A 19,142-nucleotide genomic window follows, 5' to 3' on the forward strand; every position below is an offset into this window, starting at 1 on the left:
CCAACATATGACAAAATTATCGTTTTCATTTTTAAAACTTTTAGAAATTTAGAGGAAGATCCCAAAACCCAGTATAAAATAAACCGAAGACAGTAAGACAATTCTAGTAAGGTACCGACAAAGTTTTCATTTGAATGTCTACATACCAAAGTTAATAGTATGCGCTAAAGTGCCTCGAAATACAATCTTACGTAATCTCTTGGATGTCTTATAACATAGTACTGTGAATTTTCCATATAATAAAAATAAACCTGCCAGTTAAAAAACATGCACTCAAGAGAAAGTTCACACCCGAGCACGTGTTAATGCCCACGACAGAATTTGGCCACCACATAAAAACGAAACTAATATGACCCGCGCCGTGTGCTCTACTTCGATACGTTAAACATTTAGGCATCGTCTGTCACACATTGTTACCAGATACCTGAAAGCTCAGAAAGTTCACACCTGAGCTCGTGTTTAATGCACGACAGAAATTGCGCCACCACATAAACGGCACTATTATGGACGCCGGTGCTCTACATCGATAACGTTTAAACATTTAGGCACGTCAGTCCAACACATTGTTATCAGATACCCTGACACTCTGAAAGTTCACCACCCGAAGCACGTGTTAATGCACGTAAGAAATTGGCCACCACATTAAACGAAAACTATTTGACGCCGCGCCGTGCTCTACATCGATACGTTAACATTTAGGCACGTCAGTCACACAGTGTTTCCAGATACATTGGACACTCAGAAGTTCCACACCTGTGATAAGTAGGGTAGGATACGTAGTTACTGGGAGAAATAATATAGTTTTTATAAATGTTTAGTCTGTAGGTAGAAGCAAAGGGGAGAGTATGAGTACTTGGTACGGGTTAATGGGGTGGCACTCCCGGATGGGCTATCACTAGGGGGTGAAGATTAAAGGAAAAGGATGTTTGGGAACCTCAACGAGCACGTGCTGTTTAATGCAACGACAGAATTGGCCACCACATAATCGTTCCTTATCCTTTCTATTGGTCGACCGAGGGCGCCTGACTGAGTGTAAGTTTACTGGGTGGATCGGCACCTGGATATACTGGGTTGTTCACAAGTTGTAACCCAGTCATCAGATGTTTGGGGCACAAACATAAAAGTGCTACCACCGCCCGTGTTGATTGAAATCGTCCTGTTGGGAGGCTACATCATCTTTGTTTAGTTATAGTATTGTGTGAAGCGGCGTGGCCGCAGACATAGACACAGTTTAGGGTTCTTTTTAGGATTCCCATCCGTCACTAGTCTCTATGTGTTTCCAGATAACACCGGCCTACGATATGTCACTTGGGGATACTAAGAGATCAGGATGCATGTGTTGGCTAATGGATCATGTTGGCGCCCGGCCATCAACTCTGTTTATAACGTTAGATTGTTGACGCCGGGGCGTAGTCTTGAGACCTACGTTAACATTTAGGCACGTCCCTGGTCCACACATTGTTACCAGCGGACCCCTGAACACTCAGAAAGTTCACACCCCGAGCAGTGTTAATGCACGACAGATTTGGCCACCACATAAAACGAAACTATATATGGACGCCGCGCCGTGTGCTCTACATCGATACGTTAACATTTAGCACGTCAAGTCACCACATTGTTCAACAGATACCCTGACACTCGGAAAGTTCACACCCCGAGGCACGTGTTAATGCACGACAGAAATTGGCCACCACATAAACGAAACTAATAATGACGCCGGTGCTCTACTCGATACGTTTACATTTAGGCACGTCAGTCACACATTGATCCAGTATACCCTGACACTTCAGAAAGTTCCACACCCGATGCACGTGTTAATGCCGACAGAAATTGGCACCACATAAACGAAACTTAATATGACGCCGGTTGCTCTACATCGATACGTTACATTTAGGCCAAGTCAGTCACACATTGTTACCAGGACACCCTGACATCAGGAAAGTTCACACCCGAGCACGATGTTAATGCACGACAGAAATATTGGACACCACATAAACGAAACTAATATCGACGACGGTGCTCTTCATCGATACGTTAACTTTTAGGCACGTCCAGTCACACATTGTTACCAGATACCGGAACTGAGAAGTTCACCACCGAGCACGTGTTAATTGCACGACAGAATTTGGCCACCACATTAAAACGAAACTAATATGACGCCGGTTGTCTACATACGATACGTTAAAACTTTTTGCACGTCAGTCACTCATTGTTACCAGATACCCCGACACTCAGAAAGTTCACACCCGAGCACGTGTTAATGCACGACCAGAATTTGGCCACCACATAAACGAAACTAATATGTACGCCGTGTTGCTCTACATCGATACGTCTAACATTTAGGCACGTCGAGTCACACATTTGTTACCATGATACCCTGACACTCAGAAAGTTCCACACGAGCACGTGTTAATGCACGACAGAATTTGGCCACCACATAAAAACGAAACTAATATGACAGCGCGCGGTTGCTCTACATACGATACGTTAACTTTTAGGCACGTCTAGTCACACATTGTTACCAGATACCTGACACTCAGATAGTTCACACCCGAGCACGTGTTAATGCACGGACAGAAAATTGGCCACCACATAAACGAAACTAATATGACGCCGGGTGCTCTACATCGATACGTTAACATTTAGGGCACGTCAGTCACACATTGTTACCAGATACCCTGACTCTCAGAAAAGTTCACACCCGAGCAAGTGTTAATGCACGACCAGAAATTGGCCACCACATAAACGAAAATAATATGACGCCGGTGCTCTACATCGATACGTTATACATTTAGGCACGACTGTTCAACACATTGTTACCGATACCATGACACTCAGAAAGTTTCACACCCCGAGCACGTGTTTATGCAGGACAGAAATTGGCCACCACATAAACCGAAACTTAAATATGACGCGGTGCTCTACATCGATACGTTAAAACATTTAGGCACGTCAGTCACCACATTGTTACCAGATACCCCGACACTGAGAAAGTTCACACGCCGAGCACGTGTTAATGCAACGACAGAATTTGGCCACCACATAAACGAAACTAATATGACGCCGGTGCTCTTACATCGTACGTTAACATTTAGGCATCGTCAGTCACACATTGTTCACCAGATACCCGGGACACTCAGATAAGGTCACTCCGAGCACGTGTTAATGCCCGACAGGAATTGGCCACCACATAAACAGGAAAAACTAATATGACGCCGTGCTCTACATCGATACGTTAACATTTAGCAAGTCCGTCACACATTGTTACCTGGATACCCTGACACTCGAAAGTTCACACCCGAGCACGTGTTAATGCACGACAGAATTTGGCCACCACATAAACGAAACTAATATGACGCCGGTGCTCTACATCGATACGTTAACATTTAGGCACGTCAGTCACACATTGTTACCAGATACCCCGACACTCAGAAAGTTCACACCCGAGCACGTGTTAATGCACGACAGAATTTGGCCACCACATAAACGAAACTAATATGACGCCGGTGCTCTACATCGATACGTTAACATTTAGGCACGTCAGTCACACATTGTTACCAGATACCCTGACACTCAGAAAGTTCACATCGAAGCGATGGATGGTTGAAGGTTGAAGACCCGACCCAGATGGGAAATGTCACCGGTTTGCCATCACGTCGTGTCAAGGCCTGTCGGTTTACGTGTTGCATCTTGCAAACTTACGCGGATCCTGTGCTTGATGGAGAAAGTTGAAAGGTAACGCTATCAAACGAGATAATTATTATTTATGAGCAATTTTTACTTATTTATAATTATAGCAAATTATTATATAATGGTTCCATGTTCAAAAACTGCTATCGACGTCTCATTGAGTTTAGAACTAGAGCCAATCAACGGTTTTCGATAGTGTTCCTATAGGACCGACAAAGGTAGTACTACGTCAGATCAGACCGTCTCGGGCCATGCTCCGTTTGTACAATGAGACTTCTGTGTTTCATCTGTTCTGTTATTTATAACTACCTAAACATTAATGTTCGTCTATCAAAACCTAAATCAACTCATAAAGACAGCCCAGAAATAGTGCCTCACATTTTATGGCATATAAAGATCCTCCGGTGCATTGTAAATTTTGTTAGCTCCTTTGATTGCTTTAATTAAGAAATAATTTGTTACTGCTCCTTTGGAGTACGATATCTCTTTATGGAAATATTTTGGAATCCTAAAATATTTTGGGTTTCTGAAAGGAAAGTCGTATTATGACCTCAAAAACACGTCTCTGAGAAGTTTTACGTATAAGTTCACAAAATCCAGTCAAAATATTATATAAAATTACATATCGAACTGAATAAACCTTCAATCTTCACCTTACTGTATGAGTTCAATGGGTTGAGTTCATCTATGAGTTCATCAAACGTAACTAAGGAATAATCTATTGGCCAATGGACTGAGCCCTTAATGAACACCTCTCTTGGGAAAGCTTCCAAAGTTAATTTATGGCAACAGAAACGTAACTACAGAATAATTTCAGTGGTTCCTCCAGCAAGTGGGGCCAGATTGAACGGTAATCTCCTTGCCGAGTAAATTTAACAGAGTTACGATTAAGCCCTCTGGCTGTAGTGTTTTTAATTCAATTTCTAATGCATAAACAAATCTTCTTCACTGGACTTTAGTGATAAACTCCCCCTTTATCAACTCCCCTTATTCTTGCCAGCTTTCCTGAACACCTACATCCCAAGCGAATGTTTCTTTTCTTTTTGTCTCTAAACAGTCAGGCTTGGTTGCGATAACGAATGTCTGTTTTAAATGCAGGAAATGTGGCTGTTGCTGAATCACATTACAAGGAGCGTGTGATTCTTGCAGGATAAAAGCTAACAATTCGCTAATTGGAAAAGGCTTGTAAACTACTGCCAAGACATCCTTCCCACAAAACGAAGAGCAGACAGCCTAATACAGTTGACTCGTCAGTGGCCCCGCAGAGACAAATAAATCACCCTAGTTGAAACAAAGACGCAATTAACTAACCACACACTAATCTCAGCTGTATGTGAGGTTTGGTCGGTTAGGTTACCTCTGCCACGGACAAATTACAGCTCGACTGTGGCTCTAATGGATTAAATCAGTTGCTCTCCAACCGTGAAAACTAATTGGACAACCCGAAAAGTAATTGGGAGCATCAAACAGGTCATTTGTGAAGCAAATCGAATCGATGTCACTGTCATTGGTAGAAAACTGGTCTTTTATACGCTGATAATGTTATCAAAACCAGGTACAATGTAAATATAGCTGTAAAAAGGATTGACTAATTGAGAAGTGATAAAGGTTATTATGAGATCTAGGGTGTGCAATGTTTTATAGAAACGAGAGCGGTAGGGCCTACTCCACTGGAATTTTGGAAAATATTGTGCCTGATATTGCTGCCTACAGATACTTTGAAACTAATTTAGTTCTTGCATATATTGCAAATCCCCAAGTTTTTGAAATTTATTGTTAGTACTATATTTTTTGTTGAGGACATAAAAAATAAAATATATGAAAGTAACAAGTATGTTGTCTTATTATTATAAGATATTATAATCCAATAGCAAGACTGATTCAAATCTTAGATTCAAATAAAAGATTTTGAACTGGCTTTCGTATGGTCTAGTTATATTTTGTTAATCTTCGAAGGATCAGGTACGAACAAATAACTCATTAATTTATTGTAGGATATTTTGACGAGACGCATTCGCGATACATTATTGTCAACTATCCACCTTAAAAGCATACCGTTATCTCCAGCATCCCTCTATATAAGTCCTTCTTGTAACAATAACGCTGTCCAATTAGTTCTATTGCCCATTTCTATGTTTTTAGTTCTATGGTTTTGGTTCATGTACGAATAATAAATTATCTCTTTGTTTGAAATGTCGCTCGTATACAAGCTGCTACAGCTCTGTAAGAGTATTAGCCGATCTAAAAGTAGTACACTTCAGTCCGAGACCAACACAAAAAGGACCACTTCCTCTTCCCGAAGCCAAGCCCCTGGCTAGCTCAGGCGTCCGGCGGACGGACAGACGTCTAGACAGAAATATCCACACATACCGGTGGTGCAGATACCTGTCCTGTCTCCTCTTCTCCAAGATAACTCGGATAAGAATGTACGGCATCCATAGATCTCGCCATGGACCACCTCCATGCAGTCTTGCAACGACTGAGATTTCACCTTGGACTGAACATGTTATATGCTCGGAATACCCAACGTTGAATAACCTAATAAAAGTTAAACGATAGCTTAACACGTGTTGACGAGTGCCCATTTTCACACCTCGTCTTCTTCACGGTGAAGCCGCAAAGCAAAACCTACAATCTGGTGATTATCGCTTGGTCCCGGTCGCGACGGCAGCGGCAGCGGCACGGAGTCGAAGAGGAACGGAACAGATCAGAGAGCTAAACGCCGAGGGAACGGGCGAACCGGTCCAGGCACGACAGAAACCTGTTGATGATCTCATCCTGGAACTGCCCTGCCTCTCTACTTCAGTACTTCGCACTCGAAATATCATTGGGTTATCATGGATGGCTATTACGAGAACAGATGCACTTGTGCCTCTTCATTAAAGGTACCTGGCTTAAAAACTGAAACCGTCTTCTCAAAAAATATCCTCTTTCAACTTCAGCCTCGATTATAACACGGCTGTTTTATAAGCTACTTCCAGTTACACCTTGCGAAACTCTTAGCTCATGGGATTTTGATGATACTTATAGAATGTGGTAATATGAGACGTTTGGTAATATGGACGCGTAGAAAATAGAACGCTTCATTGCAAATACTAATCTATTTCGAATATAACCTAAATATACACAAAGCAGTTTGAATATCAATGTTTAGAAAAAGTAAACAATCCCTAATAAAATTTAAGTGTTTAGTCTACCTCATACTTAACTCCTAAATTTGTACTATACAGACCGGAATTAACCATTAACCATAAACGCAGCGTGAAATTTGAAACAAGAGTAATTTATTCATATCGATCATCCTTATTTTATTCAAATCATATACTGTTTTCTTAACATATATTCTGGTACAGTCACTGACAAGAATTACGAAGCCTGTTATGAAGAGTACAACTCTGACATCACCAAAATTCAGGACATCATCAAGCAGCTTGAGTGAAGGGTGGATGGGGAGGAAGTGATCAACCCTGCGTGAAAGGGTTCATAATTCACGAGATATAGATGACTTAGCGGAGGGCTCTTGCGCCGAGGGGCGCGTTGTTTATTGATATCGTAGCACATAAAGGAACTGTCGTCCTCAGTTCAGCACGGCTAATACAGCACGGGACGCGACGCGACGGTTGGAGAGGTTGGCAATGAAAAACGTTAGTAAAACTGTAACAGTCCTAATAAAGACTTTACTTCGCAAGGACTTAACTAGTTCGATTATTGTGACATGTTTGCCTATTAACAATACCTACATTTCTCGTATCAATTTTTACTGGTCGTAGAAGCTCTTAGTATCTATATTGAATATTACACACTGAAACACTTTCGATTCATTGTAATGCAGATGTATTTATTAATATTTTGATTTGCTCTAAGTTCCTCATTGTCCATTGGTACTTCAAATAATTAAAGAATCCCTAAGACATCAATAGCCTAATTTGGTGATTGTATGCGATTCATTGCAAAGTGATAATAAGTTTACTAATTCTATGTACCTACATCAGTCTACAAACATCTTTCAAATTCACAATATGTAACTCATTTAGTTTGTGAGGGTTCTGTAACTAAAAGTTACTGTTCCTGGAGTACACATTCTTCATAGATTATATCATAATTGGATCCATGTAAATTTCAACTGCTGGCGGTTTTAGTATTTTAGAGGCTTGATGCTATTTCGATTAGATTAGTATGACGCAGTGACTGCCCTTATATTAAAATGACAACAATGACTATTGTATGGGCTATTAATTAATTAGTTAGAATTTCACGAAAACAACCAAAACTGGTATAGTATTCATTCTCTAACAAAGGGATATTTTAATAAAATGTGCACAATGGAAGAGTGACTGTTCTCCTTTTACTTGTTCTTTCTGAATCAAACAGCAACGCTACGAGTCTATTAATATTCGTGTGAAAGATCGCTGCAAATAAAACTAAAACAGTCACGTAAGCCTATTGGACTACGAGTCACATTACACGAGTGTATTAATATTCGTGTTAAAGCTCGCTGCAAGTAAAACTAAAACAGTCACGTAAGCCTATTGGACTACGAGTCACATTACACGAGTGTATTAATATTCGTGTTAAAGCTCGCTGCAAGTAAAACTAAAACAGTCACGTAAGCCTATTGGACTACGAGTCACATTACACGAGTGTATTAATATTCGTGTTAAAGCTCGCTGCAAGTAAAACTAAAACAGTCACGTAAGCCTATTGGACTACGAGTCACATTACACGAGTGTATTAATATTCGTGTAAAATATCGCTGCAAGTAAAACTAAAACAGTCACGTAAGCCTATTGGACTACGAGTCACATTACACGAGTGTATTAATATTCGTGTGAAAGATCGCTGCAAGTAAAACTAAAACAGTCACGTAAGCCTATTGGACTACGAGTCACATTACACGAGTGTATTAATATTCGTGTGAAAGATCGCTGCAAGTAAAACTAAAACAGTCACGTAAGCCTATTGGACTATGAGTCACATTACACGAGTGTATTAATATTCATGTTAAAGCTCGCTGCAAGTAAAACTAAAACAGTCATGTAAGCCTATTGGACTACGAGTCACATTACACGAGTGTATTAATATTCGTGTTAAAGCGCGCTGCAAGTAAAACTAAAACAGTCACGTAAGCCTATTGGACGCCTTCTATATGAGTCACATTACACCACGAACAATAGTAACGGCTATGGTCAGGGGTTAGAGAGGAGCCGTGAGGACGTGGTCTGCATCACGAGCACCCATGAGTGTCAGAGAGCGCACCCACGGACCGGGCACCCTGCGATGTCATTACGTCGGGTCGGCGGCGAGGAGAATGCCAGATAATAAAACGATTACCCCACGCCAGTCTGATTGTTAGTGTGAGATTCCCATGGCAACGTTGTTACCAGTTCACCGACCTCTAAACAAGTAATACAATCGCCACACAAATCACTGAATTGCGATGAGTTGATGGTTGTTATATGGTTTCTCTACCACTTTTACGCAATCACCATTAGAATGTACGTCGAGTACATACAGTACCACTGCTGCACTCTATGTCCATTGAATGCTCATCCGTTCTCCCGTAAATACCTCATTTACAAGTAAGAATCTACGCAAGCCACTTCAAAATCTAGTTTTGTATTGGTATCCAGCTGAATCTTACATCATTTGTATTGGATCCGGAAAGAAATCTTCCACTAAAACAAATCCTTGATTTATACACCAGTCTAGAGAATAGAAAGTAATTAACAACAATAAATATAATGAGACTAGAACGAAAAACAATGACCTTAAAGTAGTTTTAATGAATGTTGTGAAAGAGAATGTTGTTCACAATTGTTACTCCATTTAATTTATGTTTATAATGCAGTCCGCACACTATTGTACCGGAAATATTTTTCGTAATAAGGTAGAAGGGGAAGTGAACGGATGAATACATTTCAAAATCGAATGAATAAAAATTAAAATATGAACACAAACGCCTCCTCCAGATTTCAGGAGTCAAGTCTGTGACAGTGACAGATTTCAAACGCTCCACTTGGAGGGAGGTTAAAATATTACTTAAGAAGATTACATGAAAACAAGTTTTAAGTTCCATAATGGTAGTGTCGACCATCTTGATTTTAGCCCCATTGAGAACGATGTTAAACTGCATGCACAATAACGACCTTATTTTTAGCCGTAGAATTATGGGAGGATTCTCATTTTAAAGTTATAATTATTACGCAACCTACTGATTTTTAGTTTTTAATATTTTTATTGGTAATTTAGAAAATAGATCTTAAGTCGTTTTGTACTTAATCATTTTAATATTAAAGAAGTATACATAAAAAACGAAAAGGGGTTAGGATACATATTAACGTATTCTATTACATTACGATTAAAAAAATAAGGACATAAAGGTGCACGAGGTTTGAAAACATTGATCTTATAGGGAGAAAACTTAAGGTCGTTTCACCAAAGCCGACTGATAAGTTACAAAAATGTAAATTACATTTGTCTAATTTGTGTTTTGTATTTTATAATTCACTCAATATAAAATAAATTATTGTTCATACTAAAAGCACGTTTAAATTCACTTTTAAGGTCAGAACAGTTTATTTCCATTGATACAGTTCAGTAAGCCATCTTATTTTAACCAAACAATACGAACAGGCTGTAGTGAAAACGACCTTGAGTTTTTTTCCAAAAGAATGATGATAAATCTTGTGCACTTTTATGTCCTTATTTTTGACCATTGCATTGGGAGATGTTTCATTTAAAGATGAAACCTACTAAATACCTATACACTTTTTTTAATTTTCTAGTAAAGTTTATACTTTTTGAGAATCTAAACAATAAAGTACAACAGCATTTGATACTTTTCTGGAAACCCGTTGAAAATGTATAAAAAGATTTTGTTTTAAGTTCGGATACATATAATTTATATCTTAAAATGTCCCATAATTCTAGAACTAAAAATCAGGTCGTAAAATTAACATTGCTCCTATGAGGCTACTATGAAGATGGCCACCAGTACAGTCTGATCACATCGCCTGACAGTATGCATGTTGACATAATATGGAAATACAACAACTAAAATAACACCATACTGATAAGAAATCTGATGCAATTTATTATAATATTATAATACCCCACTATATTCTATCTTATCGACCCCCTCCCCCCCTCTCGCCCACCCTTGTGAAAATTTGCAATATCAGTCATTCAATGGTGAAAAACTAAAATCTTAGAAAAAATACTTTAACAGTAAATTGTTTTCTAATGGATAATTATGTACAATTGATCAAATCATTAATATTCTTAAAAATTTATTTTTATGAGTGTGATTTTTTAATGTAAATTATGCTACCAAATTACCAATAACAGCTGTTAGTTTCAATTTTTATGGCTATAAAGTTCAGAATATACGCTTTTAGGCCCCGGGCACGAAACGCTCGGTGAGCGTCGACCGTCGAACGTCAGAGCGGCACCGCTCTGCCACCGCTTTGCAATCGGGCCCCATATGTTGGCGTGCAAATATGAAGAGGGGTGTCACGATAGATTTGAGCGGTGAGCGACAGTGAGCGGCGCCGCTTAGGGTCGAAGGCACCGCCAAACCCTGCCCGATTACTGTTTGTACGACATTCACCGCTCGTATCGTGCCCGGGGCCTAACGTGCAATCGGCTGATTGTAGAGGGAATTCTTATGGTTTATTCTTTGGTGTCTACCTTCTGTCCCATACGTTACTTATATATGAAAATCAACGATTACTACAGCTGCTGCAGTATTAAACTGAAAATTTGAAAATGTAACATATAAATAACTTTAAAAATATTTATTTACTTTTCAACTCTCAAGAATATGGATTATATTTAACAGTTTGATGTACAAGGTCTAAATAGTACCAACCTTAACATAATTGAAATCCAAGAAATACTTTAAAACATTCCAGGAACCTGTCATAAATATTTTTAGGCTATAATAATATACAAATTTAAAACATTGGTTTTAAACATCTACATTTCAAATTTGTCAAAAACGCCTAAAAACGTTTCAAATTCGTCGGACATTAAATTGTCCGTAACAATGAAATGGCTGATAAACGTGATCTAGAATTAAATTGATTATTTTTCTGTTCTCCGCTGTTCCTTGGGATTGAGTCTGCAAGGGTCCAGGACCTTGCATGTGTTACCTAGAGACATCTCGGTATGTTTAGACGAAGCTACACGGGTGTTTACCCGCATCCGCTCAACAAACCTATAGAAAAGACCAGGTGCTGACCAGCTGCCGTGCCTCTCGCCGCTGGGCCAACACAGAGAGACGGGGTGTCAGAGAGGTCACATGACTTCGACACCAGTTCATATTCGTGTATTTGTTCAGTTCGTAAAAATATAATTAAGAACAACAGAGTGTAAGTGACAAAACAACACGGTATGCAATTATATTCACCTTTTCAATAATTTGCCCACAAATTGCTTATACTTTCTAGAGACCTTTCTCATCCGGTAATAACGGGATTTTCAAAGATAATAGTAACATTATTTTTAATCTCCATGAAGCAAGGTGCTTATCAAGAGAACTCTCCGTGTTGTGATTTTTGAAGCAGCAATAAAAATGGCTTTTAATTTAAAAGTTTTGTGGATTGATATGCACTCCAGTCTGAAAAAATGTGTGTTACACAGTTTTGAAAGCTCCGCTGCTGCAAGACCAGGTAATAGATCACCACAACTCGGCTGGCGGTGAGCGTGAGGCCCGATGCAACATATGCTAATGCCGGGCAACTATTAATATTCATGGCACGTTGTGAAAGGCACGGGCTGCCCTCGAAGAAAGGCCTCGAGAAAGAAGACCCCACCACCAAATTACGCAGTTGTGATTTTTTACTACTCTTTCAATACGAACCAGGTCAGGTAAAAAGGAAGCGACTAAAATCGATGTACACAACAGGTATTAATCGCTCGCCCATTCGTTATCCCTGAACTTTGTTACAACGCAGTATCGGAGGAACGAGTAAATTCAACTTACAACTCTCGTTTCCTTTACCAAATAACAACATAGTCCTTATTTTCCTACGTATCCAATTTTGGAAATTTTGTGATCTTGCAAAAACACGGGTATTGTGCACTAGAAACATAGACGGATTGTCTTTTATAATGGTTTGTTTACATTTTAGATTTCCTGCAGCAAGTAAATGTATAATTATCGAGCTAGCAAAACTTAAAGGAAACTATAACAACTGAATTTGTGTAGTAGGTAACACATAATACATGACTTAAATTTGTCTTCATGATGATTAAAAATTTAAGTCTAGTATCTATATTTAGTTTTTCTGGTTGATAATAATTTGTTTTAGAATATCTTATAACACATGAGATGTCTTTTAAACTAAAGTAGCCGCCTACTCTCCTAGAATGTTTTATTAACAGAGGCCTATAACAGAAATATTTAGTTAGCATATGGTTATAAAAGGACCTTCAACTGCTAAAATAGTATAGGCCTACGCATAGAAGTGGGAAAAATTAATAAAGTGGGAATTCTACTTTGATTTTCGTAATGTGGCAAACCTGCTTTCTAATAGCTACATTGGCAATCTGTGATAGAGTGCCCTCCATGTTTTACTAAATTAAACATCCTATATAATGACGAAAATATAACTGACATGCTCCCGCATAGCTTTGGAAGGAAATGTATTAGATGTATACATATATATATATATAAAGGTCAACATATTAGTACTGATGTACTGTGCTATATATTTCGCATTGCGCTTAATTTAACAAAATGAAAACATATAACATAACCAAAAACATAAAATACAAACAGATAAATAAATCTATTAACATAATAGTTTATGTTACATAGTATTATACAATTTTTGTGTGCAAAGCTCTTGCGAACACGAGATATATATATATATATATATATTATATAATATATGTAATACTTTAAAGAGTGTTTCGCAAGAGCTTTGAACACAAAAATTTATATGAACATATGTCCAATCTCGCTTCCTTTAGTGTATGTTTGTCTACACTAAGTGGTCTTTTAATCATATTTCAGAACATCTAGAAATAACATGAAACTTGGCATTTATATTAAGTTCATTGAAGATAGCCTACATTAAATACATATAGTAAACACATTAACTTTCCATTTCAAACTTAATGTCGCAAACACTTTTTAAACTATCGAAAATTTGAATGAATTATCATTTATTTCAAATTTAACGATACCAAATTTGTTTACATGTAAATCGGTTGATAAATAAATTAATTACATAAATTTTAGTTCATTATGGTTTCTTACTGGAATTATAGAACTAAGTCCTATTTTTTATTAGTCTTTGGATTGCAACTTAATTTTTCATTAGAAATAAACGATACAATATACAGGGTGATTCAAAACTAAACGGCATTCTCTCGAGAGCTTATTCTATAGCTAAAAACAAGTAAAAAAGTTCATATAACCATATGCCCGGAAACGCTTCGTTAGCGAGTTACGCCTAGCGAAAGATTTCGCCCGGATTTCAGAACCCATGCCCGGAAACGCTTCGTTAGCGAGTTACGCCTAGCGAAAGATTTCGCCCGGATTTCAGAACCCTTGGTGAAGTCAGGCCGTATAAAAATGGTAAAGGTAGTTACAAAGATACAAATACGATTGTTTTTTATGTTTTTATATCTGACAAATTTATTAAAATTCGTCCCAGAGCTGTAAATGCAATACTTTCAGAGATATCTTACGTAAAACACAAGAATTGGTGCAAAGAAATAACACATTTTTGTGTTTAACGTAAGATTACTTCCATAAATGTTAAATAAAGGTAATTTTTTTCTTAAACAGATTTGTAGAACATTTAATTCTGAAAAGATTCATGTGAATTACTTAGGAAAAAAATTAATAATAGGTATTGAAATTTAGCTTTATTTAAAAATAAAACAGACGCACAAAAATGCATATTCTTATCTGCATAAAATATTAACTAATGTTTAGGTTGTGAGTAACAGCTGATCATTTATTCTAGACTGAACATTAACATAAAATGTATTTACCTTTATAAAACTGTAATAATCACCTACTGTTGGCGAGAGAAAAGAAGAGACCTGGCCCGTGCCGGCGCACAGCTGTGTACTAGTGTGTTGCCGCCCGGTAATTTCAGGCGCTTCGCCCCACAGCCAACCCTGCGAATTGTTTATCCTAGCAATGGAACAGTGAAACAATAATGGAATTACGAAACAGGGCGCGGCAACATACTAGTAGTAACGCCTGCAAATTTCAGATAAGCCAGAATCCAGGTCTCTTCTTTTCTCTCGCCGTCAGTATAATAGTTGCTCAAAGTGTCCTCCGTTGTTAGCAATGCACGTTTTCGCACGACGAATCCACTCTTTTCTAGCGCGTTTCATAACGTTTGGAGCATTGTATAACTTAAGGAGATCTCTACATCATAACATTAAAAAATTTGTTTAATCCTACATTTTGATCTTTGTTATTTTGATACCCTGTAAATTCATTCACTGTGTATAAAAAACAACAAAAACTGTCCTATGCGTCCTCTTGAATGCATGCTTTAATTTGATATATTTGGAGAGTTTATTGTACACTCTGACTCTAGCCTATTGGGAAGAAGGTTTCTAAATAAATTTATTCTGTGTTGTGTTTAAATGTTGACACCCTTTACTCTAAAAATTTACATTTAAATTTTAAATATATTATTGTTTACAAAATATTTTAAACAATGTAAAAATAGACATTTAATCTCTCTGAAAGTATAACTACAAGACATGACTGTGGTGAAGCTCATTCATTATTGGTTGCCATTGCAGAGCATAATCTATAGTCAAATTTGTTACTACGAATTTGTCTTCAGACCATAATAGTTTTCTTATTGAATATAAGTCACTCTGTAGTGCTGTGCTAATAGATTAGCTATGCAGTTTCCTGTCAGTTAACTTATCAAGTTTGACCTGTTATAATATGGGCTCCCTCAGCAGAAGTGTTGGACTGATAAAACTAATTGGTGCATGTATATGGCAGAACAAATATTCTGTAAAGTAATACTGATTTGATGCATACCCATAATATATTGTGGCTTTCTTTTTTACATTCAGTATAAATTTCCAGAGTAGCACAATTTACTTAATAACTAAACTAATGCCACATGTAATTAAAACACAGACATTTGCTTCAAATATTGTTATTTTAATCTTATGCATTCGGTTTTAACAAATCGATCGTAATGTTTAGACAGTCTAGAAATCGATGTGAGCATTTTGGTGAGTTTGTATGATGTTTTTCAGAAGTTTACAAACCAGTTATTTATATAATATGTATTTCTTTCATCCAACTTTTAAATAACGTGACCGAATATTTTTTATTACAAGTTGTTATTTAACTAAAACTTTTCATCTAATCATCATAATTTAGTATTCCTAGAGTACTGTAACACAAATTTATTTCATATTCATATACATAGTAAGTATAACAAAAGTGATGACAAAAATAATTTATTTCCATTTTACACTTGTATCAGGTATGAAAGTAAGTATGATTTATTAAATGCACTGCCTAATAGGAAACACGGTATAAATAATCAGGATATAATTAAAATATAGTAATTTGTTTAAAATTTAAATAATGTTGAAACAGTCATTTTTAATTTCTTTGGTTTCTACTGCATAAAATGGGCTTTGTGATGAAGCTCCTCTTAATTATTTAAACTTAAATATGTATTTATTTAAAGCAGTATTTAAGTTTGTAACTTGGCCTATCAGAGAAAAAATCTTCAATTTGCTAACATTACATTTAATATATCTGCTCAGGAATAATATTACAATTATAGGAAATCTTGCAATAAATTAATGCACGTTTGTAAATCAACTGCCCCGAATAAGATATAGGACTAAACATTTTTTTCGGAACAAACAACCTACATGAACATAAACGGGTAATTTCTCGTTACAAAAGGCAATAGGCAACAATTAGCTTGATTGTTGTGACCGTGACCCACTTAACAACAATTTGCTTAAAACCTGTTTGTCATGATTTAATTTCAGACACGTGCTGAATTTCGAACTTTTTCCTCAACTTAAATAATCGTTATTTTGTTTATTTTATTTTATAAGATTTCTAATGTGTACATGTGAAATGTAAAAATTAAAACTAATTAACAAAATATTACAACAAAAATTTGTTATAAAATAAATAAAGTAAAAACCATTCAGTTAAATTTCTGTAATCAGGAGATTTGAACAATTTAACAGCCGAGTTAAGTGTTATCGCTCGAGGATGAGTGCGGAATACAGTCACAAGAATGTGTTGAATCAATCGACCACCCTTTGAAGGTCACTATCCCCTGGTGGGGGAGGGGTAAAATTATTTAAGCATTATTTTTGTTTACCTGTTTTCCAGTCTGACGAGGCAACGTTTCCGTACCGTTGACCACGGGCGCTTTGTCGGGTTCCTTTTCGTCCGTCGTCATTGTCATCTCTGCTGCCGGCATAATATTGAAATCAGGAATTCAAACCAAACAAAATAAACTAAACTAAATTCTCGTCGAAACACAATAATTACAATCGTACAATACTGTCATGCCAAAATAAAAACCATTAGAAATGAACAGAAAGCTACGATTCCATAAAGTATCACTCGAACACAAACCACTGTTAACACAAAATAAACAAAAGCACTACTGTGAGTTATACGTCTTGGTTCACAGACAGACACTCTAACTTCACCAAACTCAAACCACCGACTGAAGAAATCCCCGATAACTAAGGTACGCTACCGCTACGCCTGCCCTGCCGCATACAAAGCTGTCAAACGACAACAAACTGGAATTGGTCTCGCGATTTCTCGTCCTGCCCGAGAATGCTTCCCGGTCCCCCACTCCCTCCCGCTCTGCTGTTCTCACCAGTCACCACAGTTCCTATCAACTAATCACAACAGAGGCTGGATAAATCATTTCATACATTCCAGTGTTCAAGTTTTAGCTCTTATTTCATCCTGATCAAAATTATTCGTTGTCAAGAACACTGAACGGATGTTAGTTATAAGAAATCGATAACTGTCACAAATCTGGACGTTCGCACCATCTACCGGCAGTAGAGAAAACCATCTCCGTCCACTACTATGCACAGAACTGTTCATTTGTACTAAAGCGCATTGCAGTGTTACATCGAGTTTGTCTATAGAAACTATATCGAGGAATATAATTATAACTACATAATATGAGTAAGCATTAGGTTAAAAGTTATATATTAATTAGTTTATATTAATTATGCTTATAATTAAAATAATAAATATACAACTTTTTAATTTTTCTATGTTATAAATGTACATTTTATTCATGTTTTAACTGCACCATATTTTTTAGTCAAGTAATTTGATAAAAAGGTAATTAAATAATGATATTTTGGTATTACATTACGTTTAGACACTTTCTAGTTGTTTCCAGAATCGTTAAAGTATTTCAGTACTTCCTTATAGTGATAGGATAAAGTTTATCGATTTGTATTACAAGAAGTTAGTTCACTCACCCCATTCGAATTCCGCTAATTTGCATGTGATAACTTATTAAACCTAATTTCAAGCATGGCTTTATTATTAACCCACATAACAAACTAGTATTTTTATGTAAAATAGTAGTATTCATCATAAATATGCGTTAAACAAACTGTAACTAGCAAAAATATAAATGTAAAACGCTGTAAAACACAACGTAATTAACAAACAACATTTATATAATATAACGGTGAGAGGCAGTAGCGTAGCCAGAAATTTCGTTCGGGGGGGGTCCGAAACTGGAAGATCCGGGGGACGTTTTGTGTGTTATTTGCCAATGAGTTCACTGGTAAAAGGTAAATACCAAAAATATGGAGCTTTAGTAACTACGCCTTATAGAAAGTGGAAAGATGTAATAGGCAAATTCAACTCTCACAGCAACTCTAGTACCACAAATTTTCTTGTATAGCTACAGAAACTTTACGAAGTTCGATTCTGGCCGAGTATAAGGCTCCAAAGTGACGTTGGATTCACTGGATAAGAAAGAAAAAGAACAAAACAGAGCTTCACTCAAGCATATAATTGACACAACTATATTCTGTGGAAAAAATGAAATACCCCTTCGGGGACATTGGGCCACTGACGGCCGAAACCCTTTAGAAAAGGAGGGAAATTTTCGAGCGTTGCTCCGGTACAGATCAAACTAACGGTCGGAAAATGTACCGAAAAAACTCTACTGATTAGAAGTTCGGCTACTTTGGATTTCACTGATTGAGGTATTTATGAATGAGTTATAATGACGATTTTTTGTATCATTACACTGTAGACGAGTATATAATTATCGGAAAAAATCCAAAAAATCACTTTTGGTCGGAAATAAAATACACCTGAAAAACTCTAATGATTATACAGTAACTTCAACTACTTATACTAATTATATACACGTCTACAGTTTAATGACACTAAAATAAACGTCGTGACTTAATTCTAAGCA

The 19,142-nt window shown here is 37.0% G+C and overlaps 1 protein-coding gene across 8 annotated transcripts in view; it reads right to left on the bottom strand.

The window, feature by feature from the left end:
- The window catches only part of LOC124359658 (ankyrin-3-like), a 210,315-nt gene extending 192,827 nt beyond the window's left edge, over positions 1-17,488 (bottom strand). For 5 of the 8 annotated variants that reach the window (XM_046812588.1, XM_046812582.1, XM_046812581.1 and 2 more), the window contains exon 1: positions 17,046-17,488. In XM_046812588.1, coding sequence (XP_046668544.1) covers positions 17,046-17,147 — 102 coding nt within the window. In that variant the 5' untranslated portion in view covers positions 17,148-17,488. The remainder of the gene's footprint in view (positions 1-17,045) is intronic. The other 3 variants (XM_046812587.1, XM_046812585.1, XM_046812589.1) reach the window with 2 other exon arrangements.
- Positions 17,489-19,142: the final 1,654 nt, after the last annotated feature.

Source organism: Homalodisca vitripennis, chromosome 4 (genome assembly GCF_021130785.1).
Source record: "Homalodisca vitripennis isolate AUS2020 chromosome 4, UT_GWSS_2.1, whole genome shotgun sequence".
Classification (NCBI taxonomy): Eukaryota; Metazoa; Arthropoda; class Insecta; order Hemiptera; family Cicadellidae; genus Homalodisca; species Homalodisca vitripennis.